The sequence below is a fragment of the Pongo pygmaeus genome, chromosome 23 (genome assembly GCF_028885625.2).
Source record: "Pongo pygmaeus isolate AG05252 chromosome 23, NHGRI_mPonPyg2-v2.0_pri, whole genome shotgun sequence".
Classification (NCBI taxonomy): Eukaryota; Metazoa; Chordata; class Mammalia; order Primates; family Hominidae; genus Pongo; species Pongo pygmaeus.
This window is the reverse complement of record NC_085931.1, coordinates 56299673-56313117: the sequence shown is the minus strand read 5'-3', so window position 1 is coordinate 56313117 and position 13445 is coordinate 56299673. Positions and strand designations below refer to the sequence as shown.

General features: G+C 49.1%; 1 protein-coding gene across 22 annotated transcripts in view; it reads right to left on the bottom strand.

The window, feature by feature from the left end:
* FAM118A (family with sequence similarity 118 member A) overlaps nucleotides 1–12877 on the bottom strand; it is a 32102-nt gene extending 19225 nt beyond the window's left edge. For 3 of the 22 annotated variants that reach the window (XM_054469813.2, XM_054469808.2, XM_054469814.2), the window contains exons 1-2: nucleotides 12520–12829; nucleotides 366–421 (exon numbers count right to left, since the gene is read on the bottom strand). In XM_054469813.2, the coding sequence (XP_054325788.1) occupies nucleotides 366–412 (47 nt within the window). In that variant the 5' untranslated portion in view covers nucleotides 413–421; nucleotides 12520–12829. Of the gene's footprint in view, nucleotides 1–365; nucleotides 422–4132; nucleotides 4716–11677; nucleotides 11755–11960 lie in introns of those variants that run through there. The other 19 variants (XM_063663368.1, XM_063663370.1, XM_063663369.1 and 16 more) reach the window with 15 other exon arrangements.
* Nucleotides 12878–13445: the final 568 nt, after the last annotated feature.

Here is a 13445-nt window from a genome sequence, read left to right as displayed (position 1 = left end):
TTTCCTGCCACCCACCAATCCCAACAGTAAGTACCTCTTTATGGCGCTTCACTTTACAGCAAACACAAGCTGCTGTCCATCTGTAGTCAAAGAATTCTTTCTTAGGAAGCCTGACACTCCCAGTTCTAGACGTGACCCCTCTAATGACATGTTGCTTGGTTTGGAGACTGGGCAGAAAGCTGCCTTCTGGAACATTCCTTACATTGAAGCCAAAGGTGGAAAATGGCCCTCGAGGTTCCCTCATGCCCAAGTGTTTCTATTTCACTTTTCACCCTTGCAGGTACTAAAGAACAAGTGCGCAGACTCACAACAGACGCTAGATGAAGTCAATGAAGCTGCTTGAAGGGATAGTTGCCTTTAATTACCTGGATTTTTGTTCACTTCTATTTGTTGTCTTTTCCACTGAATCCATCTGTGAATTCTAAAGAGAAAAATTAGTCAGAAGTGACTTCTGTCTCCCAGGTAAAAGTTTTTATTTGCATCCTGGAAGATAGTTAAGGCTAGAATTAAAATCAAAAGTCCTCAATCTTTATTTAAATTATAATATCTGAAAAATGTCATACGCAAGTGACGTACATCCAAAATGCTTCCTAAGCCACCATTCCTCATCTCTTGTGACTCATCAGGCTAGTCAGACTCGCTGTTCTACACGGGACAGCACAGGAGGAAAACGCACACACAGGAGCAGATGAAGGATGGGCTCTGTGGGCTCCGAGCTGGGGTTTTCGCTGTCTCTTGGGACACTGCTCTAGAAGACTTTCCAGTGCACATGAACACAGATGACTTATCACAGAAGCAAAACACAGCAAGCGGCACAACAAAGCGAAGCCAGAGGCGGTTTTGCAGAGGAAGCCAACGAGTGCTCTAAGGTGCAGAGCACTGGGCTGGAGCATGGCCATTCTCAGCATCAGCACCAGCTCCAAGGCACCAGTCCTCCCCTCGGCCTTACTGAAATCCAGTCTAAAGAAGTCATCCAAGTAAAAAGCCAATTCTTACCTTATATAAAAACAGAAATCCCAAACCATCTGGGTCTCTATCACCAAGCTATCTCCATATTCTTTAATTTTTCCAAAATCAGACCAGGCGTGGTGGCTCATGCCTGTAATCCCAGCATTCTGGGAGGCCAAGGTGGACTGCTTGAGCTCAGGAGTTCAAGAACATCCTGGGCAATACAGCAAGATCCTATCTCTACAAAGAATAAAAAAATTTGCCAGGCATGGTGGTGCATGCCTGTAGTCCCATCTACTAGGAAGGCTGAGGTGGGAGGGTTGCCTGAGCCTGGGAGGTTGAGACTGCAATGAGCCGTGGCCACATCACACCACTCCACTCCAGCCTGGGCAACAGGGTGAGACCTTGTTTCAAAAATAAAAAATAAATAAAAAATAAAAATTTTCCAAAATCGCATTTCCCCCCAATTCTAGAAATAATATCTACTGTAAGCCAGGAAAAATACAAAAAAATAAGGTTTCGCCTATAATCCTATGACCTGTGAGCAGTAACTGTTAACATTTATATATTCCCTCTACTCTTTTAAAAATGTTTACAAGGGAGGCTGAGGCAGGAGAATCGCTTGAACCCAGGAGGTGGAGGTTGCAGTGAGCTGAGATCGCGTCACTGCACTCCAGCCTGGGCAACAGAGCAAGACTCCGTCTCAAAAATAACCAACCAAACAAACAAACAAAAGTGTTGACATAATTTGAGAACACAGTGCATATCCTACTTTTTCATGCATTAAAATAAATACATCTCCTTTATGTTATTAAAAACTATTCATAAATTAAGTGTAATGTACATATATGGAATTGTCTCTTCCCGACACGTCTGATGCAGAATGTTAGTATAACACCCTGACGACCGACTTGGTGCACAAAGCCTGTATACTGTGAAATTACTTATTTAGGAGAGATTTCTGAGAAGAACTGCTGAGTTAGAGAGTATGAACACTGTAAAATATCTTAGCACACACCACCAAACCACTTTCCAGAAAAGTGGTCAGCAGAACACGTCAGTGCTTGCTTTGCCACATCCAAACCAGCACTGACTGAAAATTACTTTGGCAGAGTACGGTGGCTCACATCTGTAATCCCAGCACTTTGGGAGGCTGAGGCGGGAGGATCCCTTGAGCCCCCAGAAGTTCGAGACCAGCCTGGGCAACATCATGGGGAAACCCCATCTCTACAAAAATTAGCCAATGTGGTGGTGCTCGTCCGTAGTCCCAGCTACTTGGAAGGCTGAATGGTAAAATCACCTGAGCCCAGGAAGTTGAGGCTGCAGTGAACCACGATTGTGCCACTGCACTCCAGCCTGGGTCGCAGAGTGAGACCCTGTCTTAAAAAAAAAAAAAAAGAAGAAGAAGAAGAAGAAAGGAAGAAAAGAAAAAGAAAAATTACTTTTTTTTAGATGGAGTCTCGCTCTGTCACCAGGCTGGAGTGCAGTGGCACAGGCCCGCGCCACCACATCCGGCTAATTTTTGTATTTTTAGTAGAGACGGGATTCACCATGTTAGCCAGGATGGTCTCGATCTTTGACCTTGTGATCCGCCTGCCTCGGCCTCCCAAAGTGCTGGGATTACAGGCATGAGCCACGGCGACTGGCTGAAAAATCACTTTTTCACATGTGTAATCTTCACTCACACACACACAGCCCACCACTAGAATCAGGTCATCAAAAGTAATTTTCCAGGGTGAGGAAACAAGCCTTAATCAGTCCATAAGCATCATTAGATCGCAGAGCTAAACGGGATCCCGGTTATCCTCTGAAAATGTACACAACTACCTAAGTCCATGCATAGGTTTTCCTAGAGAGAGCTCACAGCTTCCATCAGCTCCCAAACATGTCTGCGACCTTACCCCAAATGCTAAGAAATCACAGTCCACAGGCAAAGAAAACGAGGTTCACAGATGCCTGTAACCTGCCCCAGAGAAAGACTGGCAGAGTCTGGGCTGGGGCTTGGCCCTAACACTGATCCTTCTTCCCATTGAGGAGTTAACATCAGTCATCAAACTAATCTTTTGTCTTTTTTAATCTACTAGATACTTTCTAAGGAAAGTAACAAATGTTGAGTTTCTCCGCTGTATAATGTAATCCCTCCACCATCTATTAATAATATAAGCAACTCTGGACCCCACCCCTAAGATTTCAATGACTGATTTAACTGTTCACCAATCCTCAGTTTTAACAACTATAAAACATGGATTCTTGCCAATGGGCCGAGTTTTGAAAGCTCAGGCCTCCGTATGAAAGTGCTCTGGCAGCTGGAACAGCTCAGGCTCTGGCCTGTGGATGAGGCTGCCCGCACACTTCCCTTCCCGGCCTCCTGCTGTGGGGCAGGACTCAGGAGCCACTCCTGTTCAATCCTATTTGGAAGGGGACGATAAGAGGGCTCATCAGCTGACTAATTCAAGTGCCCCCTACTCCCGACCCCCAAAATAATCCACATCACTTCCAAATAGTTACTCCTCCCTGTCTACGAGAAGGGCTTGTTTAGTTCAGCCTTCTGTACACGACATTTTAGAACATTTTTTAAACACGCACTGGTCAACCAGTGACGTAAAAAAACCACATGCCCAAAACTGTTACCACAGTAAAGAACTTTCAGAATCTACCTCTAGTTCTTTCAACTACTGTTCAATTGCTTTTAATTCTCCACATATACGTGATTATGGTTACAAATTCAAAACCTAAATACTGCATTTACACATCTTCAAAAACAGCATGAACAAATTAAACTTTTGCAGGCTATATTTAACTCCGAAATTAAGTGATTTCCAAGTTTCTCAAAAGAACGAGGTATGACTATCCCTAACACTTACGTAACAGGCCACGCTTGCACTCCTGGGTGGTTTGTGGCTGGCTTAAGTGCTCAAAACCTCTTTCTCAGCCTGAACTACAGGTCTGGTGCTGGCTCCTCTGACAGTATTTCAAATACAACCACACGGAGTCCAACCTCAATAGGCAGATGGGCCTCTAGACTTTAATACTGATGCATACCTTTAAGGATCAAAGGAGCCAACACAGGAAGTACCCAATTATATAAAAACTCAACACAGTAACTCTGCAACCTGAACTGCACAGTTGCCCATATTTAGACATGTACAGTTCATTATCAACACTACATGTTTAAAGACATTACCTCATTTCCTGTTTTACAGCAGCATAAACATCGGAGTCAAATCTCACAATAACCTTGAAATTACCCTAAATCTTCCCCTTGTTTTTAAACCAAAATCCAAGTAAGGTGATCTCCAAAGCACTCAGCACCAGGTCCTAGAAGTTTCAGCAGGACAGCAAGCTCCAGCGTTCTGCTCCCATCCAAACACCGTCTAAGCCAATCAGATCCCAGAAAACAGTAACAAAACCCTTTGGAGGCCTTTCAGACGCTGCGTCTCCTGGTTTCCTTAGTGACTGTGTCGTCACCACGGTTTGCAGGCCCAGAGCCAAGTCATCATAGCAACCCTTCTTTTTTTTTCAAGGACCTATCAGCATTTCTGAAAGCAAAATCTGGCCCCAGCTGAGATTCTTCTAAGCAGTTCCTGTCTTTTTTAATCCAAAGCCAAAGTCTTACCAGGATGCTGTCTGCTTAGAACTTGAGATCACTAGCATTTTATAAACTAGCATAGAGTAGCTAGAGACTGTCTTATTCTTCAAACCCTGGCATCCAGCTCTACGTAAACGTTCATCAAACGGAGTTCAATGCAAAATATAAGCTACCAAAATCGAACTTGTTATTTACAGGTAGTAAAACAAAGTACCTCACAACCCTACCATGGTAGGATGCTAAGGCCCCACCCCCTCATGCCTGCTGGCAGCCACACCCTTCTACAGCCCCTCACAGACTCCAGGCTTAGCCATGTGACTTTTTGGCCACTGAGATATCGGCAAATGGGATAATGGGAAGCAAGTACAAGTCTGACACATCCTTTACCACAGAGCCTGTCCCGGAGGAACTCTGCCCTGCAGAGCTCTGGCCTGCCACTTGGTGGGCAGCGGAGGTACCATCCTCCGACACAAGAGCAAGGCTGCCTTGGGCCACAACTGCGTTAAGTGACTCCAGTGAGCCTGGCAGAAGAATCTGCTGGGCCGGGACCTGGGCCTGGCACTGAGCTAGCAAATAGGCTGTGGCTGTCTAAACCCTGGTGGGACAGGGAGAAGTCCAGAGTGCCAAGGAAAACAGAGCAGATGGATGAATGAACGAACATCACGAGGCTCTCTGGGGAGAGGGGAATGTGTGTCAAGAACTGTAATGATTAAAAGTAGCGTAACAAAAAAAACTTCAAATTACTCGCTTTCCATTACAAGCTATATTTTCACTTAACAAGCACAAACCATCAATTGGAAGTGTCAAGATTGTGGGATCCTCAAAAGTATCCTTTAAGAAAACCTCTTTTTTGTGTGTTTTGAGACAGAGTTTCTCTCTTGTTGCCTAGGCTAGTGTGCAATGGCACAATCTCGGCTCACTGCAACCTCCGCCTCCCGGGTTCAAGCAATTCTCCTGCCTCAACCTTCCAAGTAGCTGGGATCACAGGCACACGCCACTACACCCAGATAAGTTTGTGGTTTTTCAGTAGAGACAGGTTTCACCACATTGGTCAGAGACTGGTCTCGAACTCCTGACCTCAAGCGATCCACCTGCCTCGGCCTCCCAAAGTGCTGGGATTACAGGTGTGAGCCACTGTGTCCGACTTTCTTAATTTCTTTCTATAAATAGATGATCACAAGGGCTTTGAGCAGTTTCAAAAAGCAGGGAGATAAGGGTGTCCAAGCAGCATCTGATTACAATGAAGCAAGAAGGACTCAGAGTAAACATAAGCTCAAACTACATCCATCTCACACAGGAGTGAGTGGTGTCACGTTTATTCGGCAGTTTCGGAATGCTCACCTTTAACTCACCTGTAGTCAATCCACAGTGATCATAAAATGACCCCAGAATTTGCAAAGAAAGTCAGACAAGGTCACTGTGACTACAAATGAGTTGATTTTATGTTGAGCCCTTAGAGCAAAGCCCGGCAACACAGTAGGCTATTAGTACCAATATTACTGCCGCCACTGTGCCAACAGCGCCTCCCACTGAGAAACCATTTATTAACGTGCTACTGACCGGAGACGAGAGGCTGGGAAACACTAAATTTAATCTGTGTAGCCAGAGTGGATCTTAAGGACTGGAACGTCCTTAAAGGAGGCCAGAATCTATCCACTGCATTCTGACTACACCAAGGCAGCTCTGGAAGACTGGGAGCCTTCAAGCAAGCCCTTCCCAGCATGACCCTCAGCAAGACAGATGACTGCATGCCACGGAAGCTCAACGGCCAGACCCTGCCATTAATATCCTCCTCTCCCTTCATTCTAGATGTGATTCCCACAGACTTCCTTTTTCACAGCCATCAGGTTCCCACGTAGGCTTGGGAGAGGAGAAGAGTGTGGCAGCAGAAATCACTGAGCAAGGCTGGATGTGGAGGCTCACACCTGTAATCCCAGCACTTTGGGAGGCCGAGGTGGCCGGATCACCTAAAGTAAGGAGTTCGAGACCAGCCTGGCCAACATGGTGAAACTGTGTCTCTAATAAAAATACAAAAATACAAAAATGAGCCAGGTGTGGTGGTGCGCACCTGTAATCCCAGCTACTCTGGAGGCTAAGACAGGAGAATCGCTTGAACCTGGGAGGCAGAGGTTGCAGTGAGCTGAGATCATGCCACTGCACTCCACACTGGGCGACAGAGCAAGACTCCATCTCAAAAACAAAAACAAAAAAATCACTGAGCAACAGTCTTCAAGCACATGTGACAGTCATATTTCTAACCACAAATGAATCATCTGCGATCTAGCTGATAGGTTTCTGGTGAGTTTGATTAGCATGACTAGGGTCACCTGAACTGGAAACAAGGCACAAATGGGCAAAAAATTAAGCTTCTGGAACTACAAAGGAGAGGCTTAGCCTTGAAACCACAACACCCCCACCTGAAGCAGCATTAGGACTAAGGTGGAGAAAACACAGGATCTGGAGACAAGGAAAAGCCACCCTTTCCCCAGCCAGGTAGAACTCTCTAAACCTGTTTCCCCATCTCCCAAATGGGGATCCCAACATGTGCACCACTGACTGGGCTGCTGCAGACGTTCAAGGGAGACGCGTATCTGAAAGGCGCTTAATAAAGTGCACAGTGTCTGTTACTCTCAACCGCCTCACGCCAGCACCACTCTTCCAAGGCAGTCACCACAACTACATTTCAGTGTAATCATGGTTCTGGTAAAACTTAATCTCAGCCATTACTAATAATAAGGGATCTTCAGGATGAGTTATTTTCTTCAATTTACAGAAAATACGAACCCTTAATTTGAACGCACTCCACTTAACCAATTACTTTTTATTCTGTTGAACTTAATTATAATGGGAAAAATGACTTATTTTGTAATGATGGAAATAAGTTAATTGGATTCCTGAAACCAGTCCCACCAAACAGAGCTGCCTGGACGTATACACCCAAACCAGGAAAACAGCAAAACCCACCACTAGAAAAAGAATCTAATTCAAATTTAGTTTAATTTGGTCACAAATTAATTCAAAGAGCAACATTAATTACTGCAACTTTTTCAGCCCTTAATAGAGATTCAAGGGAAAATGCTAAGCGTTTTACACGCACTATCTCAGTTAACCTCAATAACCCGATGAGGTGGCGACTGCTATGGCCCACAGCCTGGACAAGGCCGACACTGAACCCTTCTAACAGGCCAGCCCCAAGTTGTGTATTATATATTCTTGCGCCTTTCCTCCTAACATCAGTGCAGCTTGAAATGGCAAACAAATATACCTGATATTTTACTGGGAACTCTGCCATCCACTAAAGCATTCAGCGTTTTACATACAGTTTGTCCACCAGATGTGACACATTAACTCAAATAAACATGTTACTTAACAAGCCAATGTTAAAACACGCCAAGACAGAGGCCAGGGGCTTGTGGACCCACCTGCCTTTACCCCACCTCGAGAGGATACGTAAGACGTGTTCTAGAAGGTAAACCTCCAACAAAATGTAAAATGACAGAATTTCAGAGCGGGCAGGATCTTAAAGGTTACATGAAACCAAATGCCCTAATTTTTCAGAAGTGAAAATTGAGACTGAGAAGCAGTGACTTTGTCAACTTCCCCCATGGGGCTGGGAACAAGCTATAAAGTAACTCCTGGCTTATGTCCCATACCCTTCCCACCGGCCTGGGCATTGTCTGGTCCACTGTGACCCCAACACTTTAAGGCACTCATTTCTACCTCTTTACCACCAAATCATTACAAATAAGGCATACAGTTTAGTTTTCTACAGTTTCTCCTTCCCCGGAAATGTTAAAAGAGTTGCCATTAGGCAGACAGAAGAGGCGGCAGGCAGAGCAGCTCCAGGAAAAAGACCAGCCTCTGCACAGTGTGCTTATCACTCAACTGTCCATGTTAGCTTGGGGGGGGTGGGAAGAGATAAGGAGGGCCACATAGAGGAACAATGCCACCAACTCAAGAGGACGGCATTTTCCTGACAAGCGGATGTTGTGGGCTCCTTAGGGGAAGGAGGTAGGATATAGGAGCAAGAGCCTGGCCAACAAATCAGTACTGGCTGAACTCCTTACTACCTGGGCAAGGACTCATTCCTGAGCCTATTTACTTTTTCTACAAAGGAAAGAATATCTTATACCTCCTAAGGTTGCTGGAAGCATTAAATGGAATAAAAGAACAAAGCCCGGAACAGTGTGCTTCCTACTACACCCTAAATGTGTGATGGGGAATCCTTCCTAGATTTAATTAAAATTAAAGCTAATTAATAAAATTAAACAGCAGTGTCACATTAGTCATATTTTCAGTGTTCGGCAGCCACAAGCGGCCAGTGTGTACTGGACAGCAGTCATTACATTTTGGTTACCACAGAAGTTCCACTGTGCAGTTATCCCTGAGTCTCTCCCTCACCTAAGTCCAGACTTCAACAAACAAGTCCTGTAGATTTTTCTTCCTAAATCTGTTTAATCCATACCATCTGCCACAGTCTTAAAGCCCTCACAACCTGGCTGGGAGCGGTGGCTCACACCTGTAATCCCAGCACTTTGGGAGGCCGAGGCGAATGGATCACCTGAGGTCAGGAGTTTAAGACCATCCTGGCCAACATAGTGAAACCCCGTCTCTACTAAAAATACAAAAAGTAGCTGGGCAAGGTGGCAGGTGCCTGTAATCCCAGCTACTTGGGAGGCTGAGGCAGGAGAATCGCTTGAATCTGGAAGGCAGAGGTTGCAGTGAGCCGAGATCGCACCATTGCACTCCAGCCCTGGCAACAAGAGCAAAACTCCATCTCAAAAAAAAAAAAAAAACAACAAAAAACAAACAAACAAAAAAAAACCCTCATGACGTCGTGTCTGACACTGAAAGGCACCTGCTTTCAGTTCCAGCCCCTCTAGTCCCACATAGTCACCAGAGGGAAATTTCTGACACATCTGAATTTGTCTCCCCTCCAACAGCTTTGCATTTTGTTGAAATCTCTATTTGGTCTTCATCCTGTTTCCTGTCTTACTACTCCTAGAATCCTTGGAATCTCCAAAGTGCTGTCATTTTATATGCTTATGAGCTGATTGACGCAGATAGGCCCTGGGCAGCTTCAGAAGGGGGCTTATCACCAGAAAGACCAAGGCAGGATTAGATCCTTGAAACTTTCAGCCCCACCCACTAACCTGGGGAAGAAAGGGCTAAAGATAATGTTGATCACCAAAAGCCAATGGTTTCATTAAGCATGGCTACATGCTTAAGAAGTCTCCATAAAAGGCCCAGGGTTCTGAGAGCTTCCTGAGAGATAAATACAAACATGCGGAAGTTTCTGGAGGATGGTACACCCCGGGGAGGGCACAGAAGCTCTGCACAGCATCCCCCACGCCTCACCCTATGCATCTTCTCATCTGTGTCCTTTGCAATATCTTTTATAACAAAGCAGTAAATCTGAGTGTTTCCCTGAGTTCTGTGAGCTGTTCCATAGCAATTTTGAGACAGTCTTGCTCTGTCTCCCAGGCTGGAATGCAGTGTCACAATCTCAGCTCATTGCAACCTCACCCTTCCGGGTTCAAGGGATTCTCGTGCCTCAGCCTCCTGAGTAGCTGGGATTACAGGTGCACACCACCATGCCCAGCTAATTTTTTGTATTTTTAGTAGAGACGGGGTTCTGCCATGTTGGCCAGGCTGGTCTAGAACTCCTGACCTCAGGTGATCTACCCTCCTCGGCCTACCAAAGTGCTAGGATTACAGGCATGAGCCACCGCGACTGGCAAATTAATCAAACCTAAGGAAGGGTCATGGGAACCCCAACTTGAAGCTGATGGATCAGAAGTTCCAGAGGCTCAGGCTTGTGACTGGTGTCCGAAGGGGTGGAGGGCAGTCTTGGGGGACTGAGCCCTCAACTTGTGAGATTTGATGCTATCTCCAGGTAGACAGTGTGAGAACTGAATTGGAAGATACCCAGTTGGCGTCTCTTGCACAAATGATAGCCCGCCTGGTGGCAGGGAGAAACCTCTCCCCACATTTGGTCACAGAAGACATCTCTGTTGATTGTCGTTGAGTGAGAGAATAGAAAAAGCACGTTGGGTGTTTTTTCCACACACAGGTTCTCTTCAGGACCCCTAGCCCAGCATGGTCCTGGCCCACCTCTGAGACTCAGCCTCTCCCCACCCTGCCCCACTGCGTCCTGTGTGGTCATTAGACTATGGTGAAGCACACACACACCGTCACCATGAAGCACTAAGGCAACCACAGACCCTATGGTAATAGGACAAAAACCTCACTTAAGTTCAGACCCCAGGCTCAGACAGGAAAGAGCGGGAACCAGTCTTCTGGGCCTGGGCTTTCAGAAGCTTAGCCCCGTTCCAGAAAGCCACAGTCCCCCACGACCACCGCCTTGGTCCAGGTCGTCCCCATCTCTCATAGGGTCTTGCTTCCTCCAAAAAAGTCTCCCCATCACAGCCACATGGATGGTTCAAAAACACACCAACTCCCGCCCCTCTCCTCCCAAAGCCCTTCAATGGCCACCCACTCCCTTGAAGGACCAAACCCTCCACTCAGCTTAAACTGTGCATGCTTTGGTCCTGACTGGCTCTCAGAATCACACCCTCTTTCTTGTCACTCCCACCTCAAACCCAGTACTCTGCAAAAGTCCCAGCTTCTCCCATACCAGGTCTCTAGCGAGACACTTCCCTCACTTCTCCCCCTAACCACCTCCCACCTTCCTTCAGCTCAGCTGGATCATTTCTCAGGACAATGGCAGGTGCAGTCGTTCAAGAAAGGCCCAAGGGCACGGTGGGCCTCCGGTGGGCCTCCGGGAGCAAAGCTGGGTTCTCCGCAGTTAGCATTCACTCTCACGCCACCTTCATTAGGTGCGCTCCAGCCACACCTCCCGCCTTCCAACACTGTGTGCCGTGGCAGCCTCTCTGCCTTTTGACATACTGGCTGTCCCCTGGAACTCTGCCTGGAATGACCCTGGCAACCTTCTCCTCTAGATCAACCTTCAAGAATCAGCTCACCTGCTGCTTAGCATCTCCTCCCCACGACTCCTAAGACGCCCTCCTTAACACCCACCCCTTCCCCAGAATCCCACCCCTTCCCAGAATCCCACGCCCACCCAGATGGGTTCCCTGCCAGCGACGACACAGCTTCCTCCAGATAAAAACGACCTACTTGTCTTATGCCCCAGGTCCCTAGGCCCTGACAGCAGGGACCGTGTCATCTCTATTTCCAGTGTCAATTCCTGGAGCCTATCAGGCATTCAGAAAAAAAAAAAGTTAGTTCCTTGAATGAAAAAATTAAGGAGGAGACAACCTAAAAGCGTCCCCATGTGCCCTAACTCGCTCCCTCCCCGGTTCGGCCGCCCTCGGCCACCTCAGGTCTCCTGCTCTACAGACTGTCCTGTGGAGCCACCAGAGTCTCAGCAGAACATTAAAAGTTAAACCCGGCCCTGCACCTGCAGGCGCGGGGACCACAGCTTAGGAGGTGGTCGTCGAGCGCGCTGTTACCGTCTTAAGTTATCACCAGCCCTGGGAACACTTCCACCCACGCCCCGCAGGTCCAGGGACCTCAAGTTGGAGAAACCTAGCCCTGAGATCAGGTCGGAGAGGGAGCCTCAGGGTGGGCGGCACGGGGGCCCGGGGTCTCGCGGGGCTAAGGACACTGGGAACCACGGCTCCCCCCAGGAAGATGCCCCGGGCGTGGGGGCTTCTGAGGAGGCTGCTAGAAGCAAGTCCCAAGGGAACCTCGAGAGTTTCCGGAACCAACAGTTCTCAGGGCCCACTAGCGGCCGGGGTCCTCAGGGGTCTCGGAGTCCAGAGAAAATCTTGGAGTTTCGGGGTTCGCGGGCCTGGAAGGGCAGGGCGGATCCTGAGGGGGTCTCGGGGGGTAGGGGCTCCAGGGGAAGAGCTGAGAGGGAGTCCTGGGGTGGCCCCGGGGCCGGGACGGATCCTGAGGCTCTCGGGGTCCCCAGGGGCTCCGGATGCAGGGACCGCGGGACCGCCCCGCCCCCTCACCTGCGGCGCCTCCGAGACGCTGCTCCCAGCTCGCGCTCCCACCTCTTCTCCTCCGCAGCCGGCTACGCCTCCGGGGTCTCTCGGCGGCCGCGCACCCCTGACGCTGGGCAGGGCAAGGGGATGGTTCTCGGGGAGGGGACTGCGCAGGCACGCGGGCTAGAAGCGAGAGCGAGAGCCAGAGTCGGAGCCGGAGTCGGAGCCCGAGCGGACGCCACGCCGCCTCCAGGCGCCCCTCCGCGTTAGCCGGCAGCGGCGCCGCCGCAAACCCTTCCCCCGCGCGCCCGCCCCCGCCGCGTGAACGTTCCGCCCCGAAACCAACGGCCCCGCGGTCCCCGGAGGCCCCGCCCCGGGGAAGGGCGAAGCCACTACGCGCGCCCCGCCCCGCCGCCAGAGCCGCTGGCACCGCCCACCTGGGTGACCACAGTCCCGCCCACCGGGAGGCCACGCCCCCCCCGCCGGGGTCTCCAGCGCAGGCGCGGTCGGGTGTGCAGGGGAGGGCTTGCGCGGGGGAGCGCTTGGGCCCAGAATCCGCCTCCCAGCCCTACCTGGCCCGGCGAGCCGCACGTCCCGTTTCCTCATTTGCAGAATGAGGGCGGGAGCACTTTGCAGGGACGTGGCGAGCATCAAGTGCGATCGGAAGCGCTCCTTTGCGGCTGCATCCTGCACCACACTTAGGCACAGCTTCTGTCCCCAACCCAGACCTGAGGCTGGTCTCCGTCCCCCAACAGACTCCTGCCCGCTTAAATTGGCCAGTCACCTGCCCTACCTTCTTTCTTTTTCAGAGTGCTTGTCACTCTCCGAAATTAGGTGCGCTTGTAACTGGCTCCCACTTCCCATGAGAGCCAGTACTTGTCCGTCTTGTCCACTGGGGGTTCCCAGAAGCCAGCACGGCGCTGGGCACACCATGGCCGCCCACATGTTTGTGC